Genomic DNA, 22,778 nt, shown 5'->3' with positions numbered 1-22,778 from the left:
TCCCCCATTCCCACCGCTGTGATTGGCCGCAGGTCGCGGGCGTGGCCCGGGCGGGGCCGGGCTCGGCCCCTCCCCCGCTGGAGGGGGAGGGGCGGCGGCGCCGGGAGCTCGTACTGGGAGCACTGGGAGCGCTGGGAGAGCCCCGCCCCCCGCGGCAGGACACGCCCCCTCTGCAGGGATTGGCCCAGGAGCTGCGCGCCGCCCAGGTGGGGGCGGGGCTTCAACGGGGGAGGGGCTTAATGGGGGAGGGGCTTAAAGGGGAGGGGCTTGAGGAGGGAGGAGGTAAAATGGGGGCGGGGCTCGATGGGGAGAGTAAATGGGGCGGGGCTTAGAGGGCTTGTAGAGGGGAGGGGCTTAAGGGGGTGGAGTCTAAAGAGGGGAGGGGCTTATGTGGGGGGCTTCGAGGGAGGGGCTGGAAGAGGGGGGAGGAGTTTGAGGGGTGGGGGAGGAGCTTAAAGGGAGGAGAGAACGGCCTTGGGGTGGGGGAGGGTCCTGCCAATTGGGGGCGTGGCCTGCCGGGCTGTGGGCGTGGCCAGACCCCCCCCACGCCCCCCTTTCCCCCCCGTATCCAGCAGGGGGCGCTGCTGTCCCGGGCGGCCATCTTGCGGCAGCAGCTCCGCCAGGGGGCGCTGCGCGTGCGCCGGGGGGCGGGGCCCGCCCTGGGGGCGGGGCCGGAGCCGGCCCCGCCCCTCCCCGAGGTCGTGGCGGAGCTGCTGCCCCGGCTGCGATTGGTCAGCGACGGCATCCGGCAGCGAATCAGGGACTGGCCCCGCCTCCAGGAGCTCGTCAGCCAATGGTGAGCGAGGGGGCGGGGCCTGAAGGGGAGGGGCAAAGGGAGGGGCCTGTAGGGGAGGGGCCTGGGGTGGGGGTGAGGCTCCTCCCAGCCAAGCCCCGCCCCCTCTGCTAACCCCGCCCCTCTCCCCAGGTGGTCCCAGCCGGCCCAGTGGGCCCTGGCCACGCCCCCCGACCGCACCCCCTTCTCCTATTGGCTGCAGCGCTGGAGACGTGCCGCCCACGCGCTGCAGGCCACGCCCGCCCCCGAGGAGGCCACGCCCACCGAGGAGGAGGGGGGGGCCCCGCCCTCCTGAGGCGCTGCCGCGGCTCTGATTGGTCGGGAATAAAAAGGGGCGGGGAAAGGGGCGTGGCCTGAGTCTGTGCTCAATGGGGGGGTCCCCAGGGGGGCCCCGGGGGAGTGGAGGGGAAACACCAGGGGGCGCCCCACCGCTCCCAGTTCATCCCAGTTCCATCCCAGTCCCTCCCAGTTTGTCCCAGTCCATCCCAGTCCATCCCAGTCCCTCCACACCTCACGGGTTTTTTCCATTTTTCTTTATTTCCCCCCCAAATCCCCGGTCAGTGCTGGCCACTGGTCACTGGTAGTCACTGGTCACTCATGGTCACTGCTGGTCACTGCTGGTCACTGTTGGTCAATGCTGGTCACTGCGGTCACTGCTGGTCACTCGTGGTCACTGCTGGTCACTGTGGTCACTGTTGGTCAATGCTGGTCACTGCAGTCACTGCTGGTCACTGTTGGTCACTGCTGGTCACTCATCACTGCGGTCACTCGTGGTCACTGCTGGTCACTGTGGTCACTGTTGGTCACTGGTCACTGGTTGCTGGTCACTGCTGGTCACTCGTGGTCACTGCTGGTCACTGCTGGTCACTGCGGTCACTGCTGGTCACTCGTAGTCACTGTTGGTCACTGCTGGTCACTCGTGGTCACTGTGGTCACTTGTGGTCACTGCTGGTCACTCATCACTGCGGTCACTCATGGTCAGCGGCGGTCACTCGTCACTGCGGTCACTGTGGTCACTCGTGGTCCCCCGCGGTCACTCGCGGTCACTCGTGGTCAGCGGTGGTCACTCGTGGTCAGCGGTGGTCACTCGCGGTCAGCAGCGGTCACTCGTGGTCACTGCGGTCACTCCTGGTCACTTGTAGTCACTCATGGTCACTCCTGGTCACTCGTGGTCCCCCGTGGTCACTCGCGGTCACTGCGGTCACTCGCGGTCACTGCGGTCACTGCGGTCACTCGCGGTCAGCGCGGGCGCTCCGGCGCCGATGGCGCGGCGGATCCAGGCGCTGGCCCGGCACACGTTGCTGTACACACCTGGCTGGCCCCGCTGGCCACACACGGCCAGGCCCCAGGAGACCACGCCCTGCAGGTACCCCCCGCACACCAGCGGGCCCCCGGAGTCACCCTGGACAGGTGAGACAGGTGAGAGACAGGTGAGACACGCCTGGGATACACCTCAGTTACACCTGGTACACCTGGGACAGGTGAGACACCAGGGATACACCTGGGACAGGTGAGCACACCTGCACCCCCAGCACACCACGCCCTGCAGGTACCCCCCGCACACCAGCGGGCCCCCGGAGTCACCCTGGGCAGGTGAGAGACAGGTGAGAGACAGGTGAGAGACAGGTGAGACAGGTGAGACAGGTGAGAGACAGGTGAGAGACAGGTGAGAGACAGGTGAGAGACAGGTGAGACAGGTGAGAGACAGGTGAGACAGGTGAGACAGGTGAGAGACACCTGGGATACACCTGGGATACACCTCAGTTACACCTGATACACCTGGGACAGGTGAGCACACCTGCACCCCCGGCACACCACGCCCTGCAGGTACCCCCCGCACACCAGCGGGCCCCCGGAGTCACCCTGGGACAGGTGAGACAGGTGAGAGACAGGTGAGACACACCTGGGATACACCTGGGATACACCTGGTACACCTGGCAGGAGTTGACACTGCCTGAGGATACCCCTGCTCACACACCTGTCATACCTGGCACACACCTGGCACACACCTGTCATACCTGGCACACACCTGGTACACTTGGGCACACACCTGTCATACCTGGCACACACCTGGCACACCTGGCACACACCTGGCAGGAGTCGACGCCGCCCTGGGGCACACCTGGCACACCTGGGCACACACCTGACACACCTGGCACACACCTGTCATACCTGGCACACACCTGGCACACACCTGGCACACACCTGGCACACACCTGGCAGGAGTCGACGCCGCCCTGGGGCACACCTGGCACACCTGGGCACACACCTGACACACCTGGCACACACCTGTCATACCTGGCACACACCTGGCGCACCTGGCACACACCTGGCACACACCTGTCATACCTGGCACACCTGGCACGCACCTGGCAGGAGTCGACGCCGCCCTGGGGCACACCTGCGCAGAACATGTTGGGGGTGACGGCGCTGCCGTAGGCGCGGGCGCACTGCTCCGGCCCGAAGGTCTGCACCTGCGCGCACTGCAGGTCCCGCGGCAGCTTGGCTGCACAGGTGAGACAGGTGGGACAGGTGAGAGGGAAAAATCCCCCCAAATCCCAAAAAAATCCCCATTTTTGGGTCAGCGGAACCCAAAATCCCCCGGGTTTGCCCCATTCTGGGGCCGTTCCCACCCTTGGTGGAACCCAAAACTTTCCTAGACCTGTCCAGGTGAGCACAGGTGAGCACAGGTGAGAGAGAAACATCCCCTGAAATCTCCCAAAATCCCCATTTTTGGTTACATGGAACCCAAAATCCCCCGGACTTTCCCCATTCTGGGGCCGTTCCCACCCTTGGTGGGACCCAAAACCTTCCTGGACGCGTCCAGGTGTGCCCAGGTACGCCCAGGTGTGCCCAGGTACCTCCAGGTGTGCCCAGGTACCTCCAGGTGACTCGGTGGTGCCCCAGCCGCTGATGCTGCAGTTCTGGCCAGCCTGGGGTTCACCTGGGACACACCTGTGACACACCTGGGGCTCACCTGGGACACACCTGGGGCTCACCTGGGACACACCTGACGCCCTTGCCACCCCCCCACACCTGTGCCCAGGTACCTCCAGGTGACTTGGTGGTGCCCCAGCCGCTGACGCTGCAGTTCTGGCCAGCCTGGGACACACCTGGGACACACCTGGGGCTCACCTGGGACACACCTGACGCCCTTCCCACCGCTCCACACCTGTGCCCAGGTGTGCCCAGGTACCTCCAGGTGACTCGGTGGTGCCCCAGCCGCTGATGCTGCAGTTCTGCCCGGCCCGGGGACACCTGGGGCTCACCTGGGACACACCTGTGACACACCTGGGACACACCTGACGCCCTTGCCACCCCCCCCACACCTGTGCCCAGGTACCTCCAGGTGACTTGGTGGTGCCCCAGCCGCTGATGCTGCAGTTCTGCCCGGCCCGGGGACACCTGGTGGCCACGCGGATTTTCTTGACGCGCGGCCCGAAGCGCACAGGTGCGTCCAGGTGCAGCAGCATGAAGTCGTTGTCGTTGCGCCGGGGGTTGTAGCCGGGGTGCACCAGGAGGCGCGAGACGCGGCGCACCTGGCCCGTACCTGCCCGCAGCGTGTTGGTGCCGATCAGCACCTGCAGCTCCCTGCGGAGGTGGGAGGGACAGGTGAGATGGGACAGGTGAGCAGGGACAGGTGAGACAGGTGATACAGGACAGGTGAGATGGGACAGGTGAGATGGGACAGGTGAGCACAGACAGGTGAGACAGGTGAGAGGGACAGGTGATACAGGACAGGTGAGATGGACAGGTGAGATGGACAGGTGAGATGGGCAGGTGAGAGGGACAGGTGAGATGGGACAGGTGAGAGGGACAGGTGAGAGGGACAGGTGAGATGGACAGGTGAGATGGGACAGGTGAGAGGGACAGGTGAGATGGACAGGTGGGAGGGACAGGTGAGAGGGACAGGTGAGATGGGACAGGTGAGAGGGACAGGTGAGGGACAGGTGAGGTGAGACAGGTGAGAGGGACGGGTGAGATGGACAGGTGGGAGGGACAGGTGAGATGGGACAGGTGAGCACGGACAGGTGAGAGGGACAGGTGAGAGGGACAGGTGAGATGGGACAGGTGAGATGGGACAGGTGAGATGGGACAGGTGAGATGGGCAGGTGAGAGAGGTGAGATGGACAGGTAAGAGAGACAGCTGACACGGGACAGCTGACACGGGACAGGTGACACGGGACAGGTGAGATGGCTCCAGCACAGGTGGGGTGGGACATGTGTCACCACCCAGCCAGGCAGGTGCCCCAGGTGTGCCCAGGTGTATCTGAGGTGCCCCCAGGTGTGCCCAGGTTTGCGTCAGCTGTGCCCAGGTGTATCTCAGCTGTCCCCCAGGTATGCCTGGGGGGGACAGGTGTGCCCAGGTGTAGCTGAGATGCCCCCAGGTGTGCCCAGGTGCCCCAGGTGTGCCCCCAGGTGTGCCCAGGTGCCCCCAGGTGTGCCCAGGTGTGCCCCCAGGTGTATCCCAGGTGCCCCAGGTGTGCCCAGGTTTGCCCCCAGGTGTATCCCAGGTGCCCCCAGGTGTGCCCAGGTGCCCCAGGTGTGCCCCCAGGTGTATCCCAGGTGCCCCAGGTGTGCCCAGGTGCGCTCACCTGGTGGGCTGCCGGCAGTGCGCGGCCGTCAGGACCCAGCGCGCCCCCACGAGGCTCCCCCCGCACAGGATCTGCCCCCGCTTGGTCAGGGCCACCTGGAAGGGCCGCTGGGCCACCGAGCAGGGCCGGCCCCCGATGATCCGCGACTCGTCCTCCTCGGGGACTGGGGAAAACGGGGGAAACGGGAAAATGGGCGAAAACGGGGGGAAACGGTGAGAAAACGGGAAAAACGGGGAAAACGGGGAAAATGGGAAAAACGGGGGAAAACGGGGAAAATGGGGAAAACGGGGGGAAACGGTGAGAAAACGGGAAAAACGGGGAAAACGGGGGGAAAACGGGGGGAAAACGGGAAAAACGGGGAAAACGGGAAAATGGGGAAAATGGGGAAAACGGGGGGAAACGGTGAGAAACGGGAAAAACGGGGAAAACGGGGAAAACGGGGGAAAACGGGAAAAACGGGGAAAACGGGGAAAATGGGGAAAATGGGAGAAAATGGGAAAAACGGGGAAAATGGGGAAAATGGGAGAAATGGGGGAAACGGGGGAAATGGGGAAAACGGGGAAAATGGGAAAAATGGGGAAAACGGGGAAAATGGGAGAAAATTCGGGGAAATGGGTGAAATGGGAAAAATGGGAGAAAATGGGGGAAATGGGGAAAATGGGAGAAATGGGGGAAACGGGGAAAATGGGGAAAATGGGGGAAATGGGGGAAATGGGGAAAATGGGAGAAAACGGGAAAAATGGGGGGAAATGGGAGAAATCGGAAAATGGGGGAAAATGGGAGAAAACGGGAAAAATGGGGAAAATGGGGAAAATGGGAAAAATGGGGGAAATGGGGGAAATGGGAAAAATGGGGGAAAATGGGAAAAATGGGGGGAAATTGGAGAAAATGGGAAAAATGGGGAAAATGGGAAAAATGGGGAAAGAGCCGCGACTCATCCTCCTCGGAGACTGGGAAAACGGGGAAAAACGGTGAGAAACGGGAAAAACGGGGGGAAAGGGGGGGGGAAATGGGAAAAAATGGGGAGAAAACGGGGGGAAATGGGGAAAAACTGTGAGAAATGGGGGGAAATGGGAAAAAATGGAGGGAAATGGGGAAAATGGGGAGAAAATGGGGGGAAATGAGAAAAATTGAGAGAAAATAGGAAATGGGGGGAAATGAGGAATTGACCAAAAAATGGGGACATTTTTGGGAATTTTGGGAAAAAAGAAGGAAAATCGGGAGGGGGGGGATGGGGAAAATGGCCCAAAAAAGGGAAAATTTGGAATTTTGGGGCCCTGTGGGGGCAGCCAGGTGTGGTCACGTGACACCTCCGCGGGCGGCTCGACCGGCCAATCAGGTGTGCCGGAAGCTGTGACATCACTGAGAGGCCACTGATCTCACCTGGGTGGGGTCAGTGGGGTCACCGGGGTGGGGTCAGGGTCTCACCTGTGCAGGTGTGCCCAGGGCCCCTCACCTGCCCAGGTGAGCTGGGTGGGGTCAGCATCTCACCTGCCCAGGTGAGCTGGGTGGGGTCAGCATCTCACCTGCCCAGGTGAGCTGGGCGTGCCCAGGGTCTCACCTGCCCAGGTGAGCTGGGTGGGGTCAGGGTCCCTCACCTGCCCAGGTGAGCTGGGTGGGGTCAGGGCCCCTCACCTGCCCAGGTGAGCTGGGTGGGGTCAGGATCTCACCTGCCCAGGTGAGCTGGGTGTGCCCAGGGCCCCTCACCTGCCCAGGTGAGCTGGGCATGCCCAGGGCCCCTCACCTGCCCAGGTGAGCTGGGTGTGCCCAGGGCCCCTCACCTGCCCAGGTGAGCTGGGTGTGCCCAGGGCCCCTCACCTGCCCAGGAGGACTCCGGACATTCCAGCCACGCCCAGGTGGGCCAAGAACGAGGAATGGGGAGCCCAGGTGGGGCTGGGGTCACCTGGGGCCACCTGGGGAAAGGGGCTCCTTGACCACCGGGACCTGTGACCACCTGGACCAGTGACCACCCTGGGAGTGACCACCCTGAGAGTGACCACCCTGAGAGTGACCACCCTGAGAGTGACCACCTGGACCTGTGACCACCCTGGGAGTGACCACCCTGGGAGTGACCACCCTGGGAGTGACCACCCTGGGAGTGACCACCCTGAGAGTGACCCCCTGGACCTGTGACCACGTGGACCCCTGACCACCCTGAGAGTGACCACCTGGACCTGTGACCACCCTGGGAGTGACCACCTTGAGAGTGACCACCTGGACCTGTGACCACCTGGACCCATGACCACCCTGGGAGTGACCACCTTGACCCTGTGACCACCTGGACCTGTGATGACTTTGGCCAGGGTCACCTGGACTGTGACCACCATCATCCTCTGGTCACCTGGACCCTTGACCACCTGGGCCCCATGGCCACCTGAGAGTGACCACCCTGGGAGTGACCCCCTGGACCTGTGACCACCCTGGGAGTGACCACCTGGACCCGTGAGCAGCGGGGGCCGCGTGGCCACCTGGAGGTCACGCCCCCTGGGCTGGTGGCCACCCCCGGCGCTGGCCCGGTCCGGGTGGCCCCGGTGCCGCCGGGACTGGTGGGACTGGTTTGGACTGGTGGGGGTGGAGGAACCTCCCCGGCTCCGGAACGCCGGAACTCCTCCCACGGATTTCGGGAGATCCTGGAGGAGCCCTGAGCTCACCTGGGGCCACCTGGGCTCACCTGGGGCCACCTGAGCTCACCTGGGGCCACCTGAGCTCACCTGGTCCTACCTGAGCCCACCTGAGCTCACCTGGGGCCACCTGAGCCCACCTGAGCTCACCTGGGGCCACCTGAACTCGCCTGGGGCCACCTGAGCTCGCCTGGGGCCACCTGAGCCCACCTGGGGCCACCTGAGCCCACCTGGTCCTACCTGAGCTCACCTGAGCTCACCTGGGGCCACCTGAGCTCACCTGGGGCCACCTGAGCTCGCCTGGGGCCACCTGAACTCGCCTGGGGCCACCTGAGCTCACCTGGTCCTACCCGAGCCCACCTGAGCTCGCCTGGGGCCACCTGAGCTCACCTGGTCCTACCCGAGCCCACCTGAGCTCGCCTGGGGCCACCTGAGCTCACCTGGTCCTACCCGAGCCCACCTGAGCCCACCTGGGGCCACCTGGTCCTACCTGACCACCTTGACCATGACCACCTTGAGAATGACCAGAGTGACCACCTGGACCCTGAGTGACCACCTGGACCCTGAGTGACCACCCTGAGTGGCCACCTGGACCCAGAGTGACCACCTGGACCCAGAGTGACCACCTGGACCCTGTGGCCACCTGGGCCACCCTGAGAGTGGCCGGGGAGTTTGGGACCGGAAGCCCCGAGCCCCGGAACGGCCGATTTGGGGTCGGAAAACGCCGGGAATTCCCACGGGGACGGAGCCAACGGGGGGATCCTGGGGGGGATTCCCAAAAATCCCCAAAATCCCAAACACCAAACCCCAAATCCCAAAATCCCAAACCCAAAACCCCAAATCCAAAACCCACAAACCCAAAATCCACCAAAAACCCAAACCCCAAATCCCAAAATCCACAAACCCGAAACACCAAAATCCCAAAAACCAAACCCCAAATCCCAAAATCCACAGACCCAAAATCCACAAACCACAAACCCCAAAATCCCAACCCCAAATCCCAAAAATCCCAAACCTAAAATCCCAAAATCCACAAACCCCAAAATAAACCAAAATCCACCAAAAACCCCAAACCCAAACCCACAAATCCGAAACCCCCAAACCCCAAATCCCGAATTTTCCCCGGAGTTTCTCCTGGAGTTTCTCCCGGAAATTTTCCTGGAACTTTTCCCAAAATTTTTCCCGGAATTCCCAACTTTTTCCTGGAGTTTTTCCCGGAATTCCCGAATTTCTCCCGGAATTTTTCCTGGAATTCCCGAATTTTCCCCGGAATTTGTCCCGGAGTTTCTCCTGGATTTTTCCCGGAAATTTCTCCCGGAATTCCTGAATTTTTCCCGGAATTCCCAAATTTCTCCCGGATTTCCTCCCAGAATTCCTGAACTGTTCCCAGAGTTTTCCCCGGAGTTTCCCCCAGAATTTTTCCCGGAATTTTTCCCAGAATTCCCGGAATTTCTCCCGGATTTTTTTCCCGGAATTCCCGGGTTTTTCCCGAACTTTTCCCGGAATTTCCCCCGGATTTTCCGCACTCACGCTCCTGGGCGGGGCCGGCTCCGTGGGCGGGGCCGAGCGCGAGCAGGGGGAGGAGCAGCAGCAGCGGGGGGCGGGGCCAGGGGAGGCCGCGGGCGCGGGGAGCCATTCCTGGGGGGAGGGGGGAAAAAACGGGAATTGGGGATTGGGAATTTGGGGAATTTGGGGGGGGTTCGGGAATTTTTTTGGGAAATTTTGGGAATTTTTTGGGAAATTTTGGGGAATTTTTGGGAATTTTTTGGGAAATTTTTGGGAATTTTTGGAAATTTGGGAGAATTTTTTCAGGAATTTTGGGGGAAATGTGGGGAATTTTGGGAGGATTTTTTTGAGATTTGGGGGAATTTTGGGGCGGAATTTTTGGGTAATTTTGGGGGGTTTTGGGAATTTTAGTGGGAATTTTTTGGGTTTTGAGGAATTTTTTGGGGGAGTTTTGGAGGAAATTTGGGTAATTTTGGGGATTTTTTTTGGGGAATTTAGGGGGAAATTTGGGGAATTTTTTTTGAGATTTTGGGGAAATTTTGGGGGGAATTTGGGGAAATTTTGGGGGGAAATTTGGGGATTTTGGGGGGATTTGGGGAATTTTTTTGGGAAATTTTGGGATTTTTGGGGGGAAATTTTGGGGGAATTTTTGGGATTTTTAGGGAAATTTGAGGAGAAATTATGGGGGATTTTGGGGGAATTTTGCGGAATTTGGGGGGATTTTGGGGAGGATTTTTGTCTTTCTGAATCCAGGTGAGATCCAGGTGCTGGGAGGGGGGCGTGGCCCGCGATCCAGGTGGGATTTTTGGGGAATTTTGGGGGGAATTTTTGGGAATTTGGATCTCCTCCCGCTGGATTTGGGATTGGGGGATGTTGGGGATTTCGGGGAAGGACCAAAAATCCCCAAAATCCCCCAAAATCTCCCAAAATCCCCCCAAAATCCCCCAAAATCCCCCCAAAATCCCCCCAAAATCCCGGGAATTCTCAGTGGGGAGGGGTCAGGGAATTCCCCCGGGACACACCTGGCTCAGGACTCACCTGGCTCGGGGGGGCTCACCTGGCTCGGGGGGGCTCACCTGGGTCGGGCTCACCTGGGTCGGGCTCACCTGGATCGGGCTCACTTGGATTGGGCTCACCTGGGTCGGGCTCACCTGGATCGGGGGGGCTCACCTGGATCGGGGCTCACCTGGATCGGGCTCACCTGGCTCGGGGGAGGCTCACCTGGTTCGGGGGGGGGCTCACCTGGCTCGGGGGGGGCTCACCTGGATCGGGGCTCACCTGAATCAGGGGGGGCTCACCTGGATCGGGGCTCACCTGGATCAGGGGGGGCTCACCTGGATCGGGGCTCACCTGTATCGAGCTCACCTGGCTCACCTGGATCGGGGGGGCTCACCTGGATCGGGGCTCACCTGGATCAGGGGGGGCTCACCTGGATTGGGCTCACCTGGCTCGGGGGGGGGCTCACCTGGATCGGGGCTCACCTGGCTCGGGGGGGGCTCACCTGGATCGGGGGCTCACCTGGATTGGGCTCACCTGGCTCGGGGGGGCTCACCTGGATCGGGGCTCACCTGGATCGGGGCTCACCTGGCTCGGGGCTCACCTGGGTCGGGGCTCACCTGGCTCGGGGGGGGCTCACCTGGATCGGGGCTCACCTGGCTCGGGAGGGGCTCACCTGGGTCGGGGGGGGCTCACCTGGATCGGGGCTCACCTGGATTGGGCTCACCTGGCTCGGGGCTCACCTGGATCAGGGGGGGCTCACCTGGATCAGGGGGGGCTCACCTGGGTCGGGGGGGGCTCACCTGGATCAGGGGGGGCTCACCTGGGTCAGGGGGGGCTCACCTGGCTGGGGGGGGCTCACCTGGCTCGGGCTCACCTGGATCAGGGGGGGCTCACCTGTCTCAGAACTCACCTGGCTCGGACTCACCTGGGTCGGGACGGGAAGGGCGGAGCCGGGAGGAGCCGGGCCGGGAATTCTTATAGGGACCGGGCAGGGTGGGGGAGGGGCGGGGTGGGGGAGGGGTGCGGGCGGTGGGGGAGGGGCGGGGGGCGGGTGGGGGGAGGGGCGGTGACGCGGGAGGCGCCGTGGGAGGAACCCCCGGACGGGTGGGGGAGGGGAGGGCGAGCGGCCCCTCCCCCCCCTGCTGAGCCCGCGCCCGGTCCCGGTCCCGGTCCCGATCCTAAACCTGACCCTGACCCTGATCCCGGTCCTAAACCTGAGCCTGGTCCTGATCCTGATCCTGATCCCGGTCCCGGTCCCGGTCCCGATCCTGATCCCGATCCTAAACCTGAGCCTGGTCCTGATCCTGGTCCCGGTCCCGGTCCCGGTCCTGATCCCGATCCTGATCCCGGTCCTAAACCTGACCCTGATCCTGAACCTGATCCTGATCCTGATCCCGGTCCCGGTCCCGGTCCCGATCCTGATCCTGATCCCGGTCCCGGTCCTAAACCTGATCCCGGTCCTGAGCCCGGTCCTGAGCCCGGTCCTGAGCCCGGTCCTGAGCCCGGTCCCAGTCTCGGTCCTGACCCTGACCCTGATCCCGGTCCTGATCCTGATCCCAGTCCCGGTCCTAAACCTGATCCTAACCCTGGTCCCGGTCCCGGTCCTGACCCCAGTCCTAAACCTGACCCTGACCCCGGTCCTAAACCTGACCCTGATCCCGGTCCTGATCCCGGTCCTGATCCCGGTCCTAACCCTGGTCCTAACCCTGGTCCTAACCCTGGTCCCGGTCCCGGTCCTAAACCTGACCCTGATCTTAACCCTGGTCCTAACCCTGATCCTGATCCCGGTCCTGATCCTGATCCCGGTCCTGATCCTGATCCCGGTCCTGATCCTGATCCCGGTCCTGATCCCGGTCCTGACCCTGAGCCCGGTCCTGAGCCTGGTCCCAGTCCTAACCCTGGTCCTGATCCCGATCATGATCCCGATCCTGGTCCTGACCCTGGTCCAGATCCACATCCCAATCCTGATCCCGATCCCAATCCTGATCCCGATCCTGGTCCCGGTCCTGATCCTGACCCTGATCCCGATCCCGATCCCAATCTCGATCCCATCCCATCCATCCCGTCCCAACCCAGGTGTGACATTTGACCCCAGGTGTGACATTTGACCCCAGGTGTGACCCCAGGTGTGACAGGTGCCCCCCCCCAGGTGTGACAGGTGCCCCCCCCAGGTGTGACAGGTGACCCCCCCCAGGTGTGACCCCCCCAGGGGTGACAGGTGACCCCAGGTGTGACCCCAGGTGTGACAGGTGACCCCCCCCCAGGGGTGTCCCCTCCCCCCAGGTCCCACCTGGCCTCACCTGTCCCGGCCCTTCCTGGGGCGTGTCCGGGGGGGACACCTGGGGACAATGAGGGGCTCCAGGTGACACCTGAGGGGACAATGAGGGGACACCTGAGGGGACACCTGGGGACAATGAGGGGACACGGGGACACCTGAGGGGACACCTGAGGGGACACCTGAGGGGACACCTGAGGGGACACCTGGGGACAATGAGGGGACACGGGGACACCTGAGGGGACACCTGAGGGGACACCTGGGGACAATGAGGGGGTCCAGGTGACACCTGAGGGGACACAGGGACACCTGTGGGGACACCTGGGGACAATGAGGGGACACGGGAACACCTGAGGGGACACCTGCGGGCACCCAGGTGACACCTGCGGGCACCTGTCGCTGTCGCCCACCTGGGCTGTCGCCACCCCGCGCCGGTGACAGCGACAGCGACAGCGCCACCGCCCGGGGGGCGGGGCCCGACCGGTCCCGCCGGTGTCACCTGCGTCACCTGCGCCACCTGCGCCACCTGTGCCACCCCCGGGCCGGGAGGGGACGCGCCGCCCCCCGGCCCCGGCCCGCGCTGACACCGCAGGTGACACAGGTGACAGCGGGGGTGGCACCGGGGGTGGCACAGGTGGCACAGGTGACAGCGGGGGTGGCTTAGGTGACACCGGGGATGGCACCGGGGGTGGCACAGGGGACACTGGGGGTGGGGACAGGGGGTGGCTCAGGTGACACCAGGGGTGGCACTGCGTGTGGCACAGGTGGGACAGGTGACACAGGTGACAGCGGGGGGTGGCACAGGTGACACAGGTGACAGCAGGGGTGGCACCGGGGGTGGCACAGGGGACACTGGGGGTGGGACAGGTGGGACAGGTGACACAGGTGACACCGGGGGTGGCACAGGTGACAGCAGGGGTGGCACCGCGTGTGGCACAGGTGGCACAGGTGGCACAGGGGGTGGCGGTGGCAGCTCAGGGACACGGGGGGACACCGGGGGGTGGCACCGGGTGACCTCGGGGGGTGGCACAGGGGTGACGGTGGCGGCACTGGGCGTGGCACTGGGCGTGGCACTGGGCGTGGCACTGGGCGTGGCACTGCGGTGACACAGGGGTGACACCCGGTGGCGGCGCAGGGGGTGGCACCGGGGACACTGAGGTGACCCCTGGGTGACCCTGAGTGACCCCGCGGTGACCCCTGGGGTCAGAAGGTCACGGGGTCAAGCTGAGGTCACCGGAGCAGGGGTCAGGGGTCAAAGGTCAAGGGTCAAGGCAGGGTCAGGCCATGGAGGGGTCACGGAGGACACGCCCCCCCTCGCTGGCCCCGCCTCCATTGACCCCGCCCACACTGACCCCACCCACCGACCCCGCCCCCGCTGACTCCACCCACAGACCCCACCCTCATTGGCCCCGCCCCTGACCCCGCCCACACCGACCCCTCCCTTGCAGCAGGGGGTGTGGCCAATTTTGTGCAGAGGGGGTGTGGCTAGGTTTGGGGGCGTGGCCATGTTTGGGTGTGGCTGAGTTCGGGGTGGGGCCAGGTTTGGGTGTGGCTGCATTTGTGGGCGTGGCCAGGTTTGGGTGTGGCTGCATTTGGGGGCGTGGCTGCATTTGGGTGTGGCTGCATTTGGGGGCGTGGCCGTGTTTGTGTGTTGCTGCATTTGGGGGCGTGGCCAGGTTTGGGTGTGGCTGCCTTTGGGGGCGTGGCCAGGATTGGGGGCGTGGGCAGGGGCGCTTTGGGGGCGTGGCCAAGCGTGGGGATTTTTGGGGTTCAATTCCGGGATTTTGGGGCGGATTTTCTTTATAATTTTGGTCACCCTGAGCACTGGGATTGGGGTGAAAAACTTTAATTTCCGGGCTGTGACTGGGATTTCGGGGATTTCGGGCCCGCGGCCCCTCGGGGGTTTTGGGGTGAATTTGGCAGTTTTTGGGGCCAATTTGGCCGTTACTGAGGCGGACTCGGCCGCTCTGGGGCGAGTTCGGCCAATTTTGGGGTGGGCTCGGCCATTTTTGGGGTGAATTCGACCGTTTTGGGGTGAATTTGGCCAGTTTTGGGGTGCACTTGGTCATTTTTGGGGGGAATTAATCCATTTTTGGGGTGAATCCGGCCGTTTTTGGGGCAATCTCTGCCGTTTTTGGGGTGAATTCAGCCGTGTTGGGGCAATCTCTGCCGTTTTTGGGGTGAATCCGGCCGTTTTTGGGGCGAGCTCGGCCGTTTTGGGGGCAATCTCTGCCGGTTTTGGGGCGAGCTCGGCCGTGTTTGGGGCAATCTCGGCCGTTTTGGGGTGAGCTTGGCCGTTTTTGGGGCAATCTCTGCCGTTTTTGGGGTGAATCCCGCCGTTTTTGGGATGAATCCGGCCGGTTTTGGGGTGAATTCAGCCGTTTTTGGGGCAATCTCTGCCGTTTTTGGGGCAATCTCTGCCGTTTTTGGGGCAAATCCGGCCGTTTTTGGGGCAATCTCTGCCGTTTTGGGGATGAATCCGGCCGTTTTGGGGTGAATCCGGCCGGTTTTGGGGCAATCTCTGCCGTTTTTGGGGTGAATCCGGCCGGTTTTGGGGCGAGCTCGGCCGTTTTTTGGGGCGAATCCGGCCGTTTTTGGGGCAATCTCTGCCGTTTTTGGGGCGAATCCGGCCGGTTTTGGGGCAATCTCTGCCGTTTTTGGGGCAATCTCTGCCGTTTTTTGGGGTGAATTCAGCAGTTTTTGGGGCAATCTCTGCCGTTTTTGGGGCGAATCCGGCCGTTTTTGGGATTAATCCAGCCGTTTTTGGGGCAAACTCTGCCGTTTTTGGGGCGAATCCGGCCGGTTTTGGGGTGAATTCAGCCGTTTTTGGGGCGAGCTCGGCCGTTTTTGGGGTGAATCCGGCCGTTTTTGGGGCAATCTCTGCCGTTTTGGGATGAATCCGGCCGTTTTGGGGTGAATCCAGCCGTTTTTGGGGCAAACTCTGCCGTTTTTGGGGCGAATCCGGCCGGTTTTGGGGTGAATTCAGCCGTTTTTGGGGCAATCTCTGCCGTTTTTGGGGCGAATCCGGCCGGTTTTGGGGCGAGCTCGGCCGTTTTTGGGGCGAATCTGGCCGTTTTTGGGGCGAATCCGGCCGGTTTTGGGGCGAGCTCGGCCAGCTCCGCTCAGTTCCGGGCCATGGTGTCCTGCAGCCAGCGGCCGTAGCGGCAGAGGTTGACGTAGACCCCCGGCTTTTGGGGGTCCCCGCAGACCCCCGGCCCCCACGAGGTGATGCCCTGCAGGCGCCCGTTGCACATCAGGGGCCCCCCCGGAGTCGCCCTGGAGGGACAAAATTTGGGGGGGGGGGGGGGGGGTCAGAGCCGGGACCCCGAAATTCCGGAGAAAATCCGCGAAGATCCGGCGAGAATCGGAAGAAATTGGCCCCAAATCGCCCCAGAATCGCCCCCGAAAACACCGGAATCGCCCCAAATTCACCTGGGATTGACCCAAATTTGCCTCAAATCAACCCAAATGACCCCAAAATTGCCCCAAAATTGCCCCGAGATGTCCCAAAATGTGCCCGAATCGCCCCAAATCCACCTCGGATTGACCTGGATTGCCCCAAATGTCCCCAAATCCACCCAAATGACCCCCCCAAAATCACCCAAGTGACCCCGAAATTGTCCCAAATCCACTCGAATTTCCCTGAATTACCTCAAAATGCTCCCAAATAACCCCAAATTCACCTCGGATCGCCCCAAATCACCCCAAAGTTGCCCCAAATTGTCCCAAAACGGCCTCAAATTCCCCCGGGATCACCCAAATCAGCCCAAAATCTTCCCAAATCCGCCCAAATGATCCCCAAATTGACCCAAACTCACCTCAAATTGAACCAAAATTGCCTCAGATTTCCCCAGAAGGACCCAGAATTAGCAAATCTCCCCAAATTCAACCCCAAAATTGCCCAAATTACCCCAAAACTACCCCAAGTTCCCCTCAAATTGCCCCAAAATTGCCCCAATTACCCCAAATTGACCCAAATTGTCCCAAATCCACCCAAAATGTCCCAAAATTGCCCCAAATTTCCCTAAAAAGACCCAGAAGAACCAAATCTCCCCAAATTCACCCCAAAATTGCCAAAATTACCCCAAAACTACCCCAAATTCCCCTCAAATCGCCCCAAATTGCCCCAAATGGCCCCAAAATGGCCCCAAATTGGCCCCAAATGGCCCCCAAATTCCCCTCAAATCGCCCCAAATTGCCCCAAAATCCCCTCAAATTGCCCCAAATGATCCCAAAATTGCCCAAAATGGTCCCAAATTTCCCAAATTCCCAAAACGGCCCCCAAAGGGCCCCAAAATCCTGAATTGCCCCAAACTGGCCCCAAATGATCCCAAAATTGCCCAAATCTCCCCAAATTCCCCCCAAAATCAGCCCAAACTCAGCTGGGATTGAGCCCAAATCTCCTCACCTGTGCCAGCAGGTGTCACCTCACCTGTGCCTCACCTGTCCTATCTCACCTGTCTCACCTGTCTCACCTGTGCCACACCTGTGCCACACCTGTCTCACCTGGCAGGTGTCGGCGCGGCTCCTTGGCTCCGTGGCACAGACCTGTCCCAGCCTCACCTGTCCCAGCCTCACCTGCCTCACCTGTCTTACCTGTCCCACATGTCCCAGTCTCACCTGTCCCACCTGTCTCACCTGTCTCACCTGTCCCACATGTCCCAGTCTCACCTGTCCCAGCCTCACCTGTCCCACCTGTCCCAGTCCCACCTGTCCCACCTGTCCCAGTCTCACCTGTCCCAGCCTCACCTGTCCCAGCCTCACCTGCCCAGCCTCACCTGCCTCACCTGTCCCACCTGTCCCAGCCTCACCTGTCCCACCTGTCCCAGCCTCACCTGTCTCACCTGTCCCACCTGTCCCACCTGTCCCAGTCTCACCTGTCTTTCACCTGTCCCACCTGTCCCACCTGTCCCAGCCTCACCTGTCTCACCTGTCCCAGTCTCACCTGTCCCACCTGTCTCACCTGTCCCAGCCTCACCTGTCCCAGTCTCACCTGTCTCACCTGTCTCACCTGTCCCAGTCTCACCTGTCTCACCTGTCCCAGTCTCACCTGTCCCAGCCTCACCTGCCTCACCTGCCTCACCTGTCCCACCTGTCCCAGTCTCACCTGTCCCAGCCTCACCTGTCCCAGTCTCACCTGTCCCAGTCTCACCAGTCTCACCTGTCTCACCTGTCTCACCTGTCCGGACTCACCTGGCAGGTGTCGGCGCGGCTCCGCGGCTCCCCGGCACAGACCATGTTGGGGGTGATGGAGTCGGGGTAGATGCGGCGGCAGGTGAGCTCAGGTACGATCGTCACCTGGCTGCAGTGCAGCTCCTGCGGGAACGTCACTGCGGGGACACACCTGGGGTCACCTGGGGTCACCTGGGCACACCTGGGGTCACCTGGGCACACCTGGGCACACCTGGGAACACCTGGGCAGGTAACACCTGATCTCTCACCTGTTCCCAGGTAACCCCTTCATTCCCACCTCACCTGTGCCCAGGTAACTGCCCCATCCCCCCCCCTTCACCTGTCCCAAGTCCCCCCTCACCTGTCCAGGTGTGTCCAGTCTCACCTATCCCAGGTCCCCACCCCCTCACCTGCCCCCAGGTGTGCCCCCACCCCTCACCTATCCCAGGTCCCCACCCCTCACCTGCCCCCAGGTGTGCCCCCACCCCTCACCTGTCCCAGGTGTGCCTCACCTGTCCCCAGGTGTGCCCCCACCCCTCACCTGTGCAGGTGTGCCTCACCTGTCCCAGGTGTGCCTGTCCCAGGTGTGCCCCCACCCCTCACCTGTCCCAGGTGTGCCTCACCTGTCCCAGGTGTGCCCCCACCCCTCACCTGTGCAGGTGTGCCTCACCTGTCCCAGGTGTCCCCCACCCCTCACCTGTGCAGGTGTGCCTCACCTGTCCCCCAGGTGTGCCCCCACCCCTCACCTGTGCAGGTGTGCCTCACCTGTCCCAGGTGTGCCCCCCACCCCTCACCTGTCCCAGGTGTGCCTCACCTGTCCCAGGTGTGCCCCCACCCCTCATCTGTGCAGGTGTGCCTCACCTGTCCCAGGTGTCCCCCACCCCTCACCTGTGCAGGTGTGCCTCACCTGTCCCCAGGTGTGCCCCCACCCCTCACCTGTGCAGGTGTGCCTCACCTGTCCCCAGGTGTGCCCCCACCCCTCACCTGTGCAGGTGTGCCTCACCTGTCCCCAGGTGTGCCCCCACCCCTCACCTGTGCAGGTGTGCCTCACCTGTCCCCAGGTGTGCCCCCCACCCCTCACCTGTGCAGGTGTGCCTCACCTGTCCCCTGGTGTGCCCCCACCCCTCACCTGTGCAGGTGTGCCTCACCCGTCCCCAGGTGTGCCCCCACCCCTCACCTGTGCAGGTGTGCCTCACCTGTCCCCAGGTGTGCCCCCACCCCTCACCTGTGCAGGTGCGCCTCACCTTCGGGGCTGGTGGTGGAGCCCCAGCCGGAGATCTGGCAGGTGGTGCCGGGCGCGGCGCAGGTGCGCGCCAGCGGCAGGGGGCTCACCTGGCGGCTCAGGTGCGCGGGCACCTGCAGCCGCAGCAGCATCAGGTCGCCGTCCTTGGAGCTCTCGTTGTAGCCCGGGAAGCGGAAGACGCGCACCGAGCGCCGCTGCTCACCTGGCGCAGGTGAGGGCCTCGCCGGGCGGGGCCGGCTCGCCCGCGGGGGCGCGGCCCGGGGGGGGCGGGGCCGGCAGCGGCCTCACCTGGGCGCACCTGGCGGTGGGCGGGGCGGCCCAGGCGGACGGTGATGGGGGCTGTGGGGAGAGGGGACAGGTGAGGCTGGACAGGTGAGGCTGGACAGGTGAGATTGGACAGGTGAGGCTGGGACAGGTGAGACAGGTGAGGCAGGTAAGGGACAGGTGAGGCTGGACAGGTGAGATTGGACAGGTGAGGCTGGACAGGTGAGACAGGTGAGGACAGGTAAGGGACAGGTGAGGAACAGGTGGGACAGGTGAGGAACAGGTGGGACAGGTGAGGAACAGGTGGGACAGGTGAGCGATGGGGACAGGTGAGCCCCAGGCGAGCCCATTACCTGTCCAATGAGCCCCTCCCCCTGCCCAGGTGTGCCCCCCGTTACCTGGCCGTACCCCGGGGGCGTGGCAGAGGGGGATGGTCAGGACGTGCCCAGGTGTGCCCAGGTGAGTTCCCCATGCCCAGCTGACCCCTTCCCATGCCCAGGTGTGCCCAGGTAACCCCCCAGGTGTGCCCAGGTGTGCCCATGTGCCCCCAGACGTGCCCAGATCCCCCCAGGTGTGCCCAGGTGTGCCCAGGTGCCCCCAGATCCCCCCCAGGTGTGCCCAGGTTGCCGTGCCCAGGTGAGTCCCCGTTACCTGTCCGTACCCGGGGGCGTGGCAGTGCGCGGGCCGTCAGGACCCACCTGGGCGCCACCAGGGTCCCCGCCGCAGACGAAGCGCCGGCCCTGGAACAGCGCGGCCTGCCAGGGCGGGGCACAGGTGTGGCCCTCCAGCACCCACCTGGGCACCCGCCGCACCTGTGGGACACAGGTGAGCCAGGGCGGGGCACAGGTGTGGCCCTCCAGCACCCACCTGGGCACCCGCGCACCTGTGGGACACCAGGTGAGCCAGGGCGGGGCCAGGGCGGGGCCAGGGCGGGGCACAGGTGAGTTTGGCATCCCCAGGTGAATTTTGGGTCCCCCAGGTGATTTTTGGGGTCACTCAGGTGAATTTCGGGGTTTTGGGGTTCCCCAGTTGATTTTTGGGGCTCCCCAGGTGAATTTTGGGGTCCCCAGGTGAATTTTGGGGTTCCCCAGGTGAATTTCGGGGCTCCCCAGGTGAGTTTCTGGGGTTTTGGGGTCCCCAGGTGAATTTTGGGGTCCCCCAGGTGATTTTTGGGGTCACTCAGGTGAATTTCGGGGTTTTGGGGTTCCCCGGTTGATTTTTGGGGTCCCCAGGTGAATTTTGGGGCTCTCCCGGTGATTTTTGGGTTCCCCGGTTGATTTTTGGGGTTCCCCAGGTGAATTTTGGGTCCCCAAGGTGATTTTTGGGGTCACTCAGGTGAATTTCGGGGCTCCCCAGGTGAATTTTGGGGTTTTGGGGTTCCCCAGGTGAATTTTGGGGTTCCCCAGGTGAATTTTGGGGCTCCCCCAGGTGAATTTTGGGTTTTTGGGGTTCCCAGGTGAATTTCGGGGCTCCCCAGGTGAATTTTGGGGCTCCCCAGGTGAATTTTGGATTTCCCCAGGTGAATTTTGGGGCTCCCCAGGTGAATTTTGGGGTTCCCAGGTGAATTTTGGGCTCCCCAGGTGAATTTTGGGGTCCCCAGGTGGTTCGGGGCTCACCTGTGGCCGCGGGCAGGAGCAGCAGCAGCAGCAGGAGCCGCATCCCGAGGGGTCCTGGGAACGGGAATTGGGGAAAAATCGGGAATTTTGGGAAAATGGGAATTTGGGAAAATGGGAATTGGGGAAAATCGGGAATTTGGGAAAATCGGGAATTTGGGAAAATCGGGAATTTGGGAAAATGGGAATTGGGGAAAATCGGGAATTTGGGGGAAAAATGGGAATTTGGGAAAATGGGAATTGGGGAAAATGGGAATTTGGGGGGGAAAATGGGAATTTGGGGGGAAAAATGGGAATTTCGGGGGAAAATCGGGAATTTGGGGAAAAATGGGAATTTGGGAAAAGGGAATTTGGGGGGAAAATCGGGAATTTGGGAAAAGGGAATTTGGGGAAAACGGGGATTTGGGGAAAAAATGGAATTTGGGAAAATGGGAGTTTGGGGGAAAATCAGGAATTTGGGGGGAAAATGGCAAATTTGGGAATAAAAGTGGGAATTTTGGGAAAATCGACATTTTGAGGGGAAAACTGGGAATTCTGGGGGGGAAAAGGGAAATCTGGGGGAGGAAAATTGAATTTTTGGAGGCAAAATGAGAATTCTGGGGAAAATCAGGATTTTTAGGAGGAAAATGGGAATTTTGAGGGGGAAAAAGTGGGAATTGGGGGAAAATGGGAAGAGAAAATGGAAATTCAGGGGATATTTGGGGGAAATTTGGGAGGAAAAATGGAAATTTGGGGGGGGAAGCTGAGGATTTTTGTGGGAAAATTGGGAATTTGGGGAAAATTGGGAATTTTGGGGGGGAAATGGGAAATTTTGGGGGAAAGTGGGAATTTTGAGGGGGTAAACGTGAGGAAAAATGGGAATTTGGGGGGTGGGAAATGGAATTTCCAGGGAAAATTTGGGATAAAGGGAAAAGAAAGGGAAAAAAAAGGGGGGAAAGGGGAATAAAGTGGGAAAAATGGAATTTGGGGGAGAAATTTGGGATAAAAAGGGGGGAAAAGGGGAAAATTGAGGGAAAATCGAGGGGGAAAAGGGAAAAGGGGAAAGGAAAAGGGAAAATGGGGAAAAAGGAAGGAAAAATGGGGGGAAAAAAAAAAAACAAAAACAAAAAAAAGGGAAAAAGGGAAAAGCGTCGGGAAAAGGGGGGAGGGGAAAAGCGGGAGTGGGGGAGGGGAAAGGGGGAGGGGGCGGGAACGGAATTGTGGGAGAAGGGAAAGCCCGGAACCCCCAAATTCCCGACGGGAACCCCGAAATTCCCAAAATTCCACCAGGAAACCCAAAAATTCCCGACGGGAACCCCGAAATTCCTCCCGGAAACCCCAAAATTCCCAGAATTCCACACGGAAATCCCCAAAATTCCTCCCGGAAACCCCAAAATTCCCGATGGGAACCCCAAAAATTCCTCCCGGAAACCCCAAAATTCCCGATGGGAACCCCCAAAATTCCACCCGGAAACCCCAAAATTCCACCCGGAAACCCCAAAATTCCTCCCGGAAACCCCAAAATTCCCGATGGGAACCCCAAAATTCCTCCCGGAAACCCCAAAGTTCCCAAAATTCCACCCGGAAACCCCAAAATTCCCAATGGGAACCCCAAAATTCACTTGGAAATCCCCAAAATTCCACCCGGAAACCCCAAAATTCCTCCCGGAAACCCCAAATTCCCGATGGAAACCCCAAAATTCCTCCCGGAAACCCCA

At 61.6% G+C, this 22,778-nt stretch overlaps 2 protein-coding genes across 2 annotated transcripts; both read right to left on the bottom strand.

The window, feature by feature from the left end:
* Positions 1–1,977: 1,977 nt before the first annotated feature.
* Positions 1,978–14,296, bottom strand: LOC128803033 (transmembrane protease serine 9-like). Its single transcript, XM_053969603.1, has 12 exons — positions 14,151–14,296; positions 13,715–13,886; positions 13,200–13,369; positions 12,815–12,883; positions 11,425–11,488; positions 10,778–10,889; positions 10,592–10,666; positions 9,540–9,647; positions 5,389–5,551; positions 4,137–4,384; positions 3,163–3,299; positions 1,978–2,195 (listed from the first exon to the last, which is right to left on the bottom strand). Exons 1-12 carry the CDS (start codon positions 14,294–14,296, stop codon positions 1,995–1,997), a joined length of 1,665 nt encoding a protein of 554 aa, XP_053825578.1. The 3' UTR covers positions 1,978–1,994.
* A 1,525-nt stretch (positions 14,297–15,821) lies between these two features.
* LOC128803035 (kallikrein-14-like) lies at positions 15,822–21,127 on the bottom strand. Its single transcript, XM_053969606.1, is given in 8 exon segments — positions 15,822–16,055; positions 16,057–16,065; positions 17,983–18,119; positions 19,206–19,398; positions 20,087–20,149; positions 20,151–20,186; positions 20,188–20,280; positions 21,092–21,127. Coding segments are annotated over 8 exon segments (711 nt in total). The 3' UTR covers positions 15,822–15,911.
* Positions 21,128–22,778: the final 1,651 nt, after the last annotated feature.

This window comes from Vidua macroura, unplaced genomic scaffold (genome assembly GCF_024509145.1).
Source record: "Vidua macroura isolate BioBank_ID:100142 unplaced genomic scaffold, ASM2450914v1 whyUn_scaffold_267, whole genome shotgun sequence".
Classification (NCBI taxonomy): Eukaryota; Metazoa; Chordata; class Aves; order Passeriformes; family Viduidae; genus Vidua; species Vidua macroura.
This window is presented reverse-complemented; position numbering and strand designations above follow the sequence as displayed.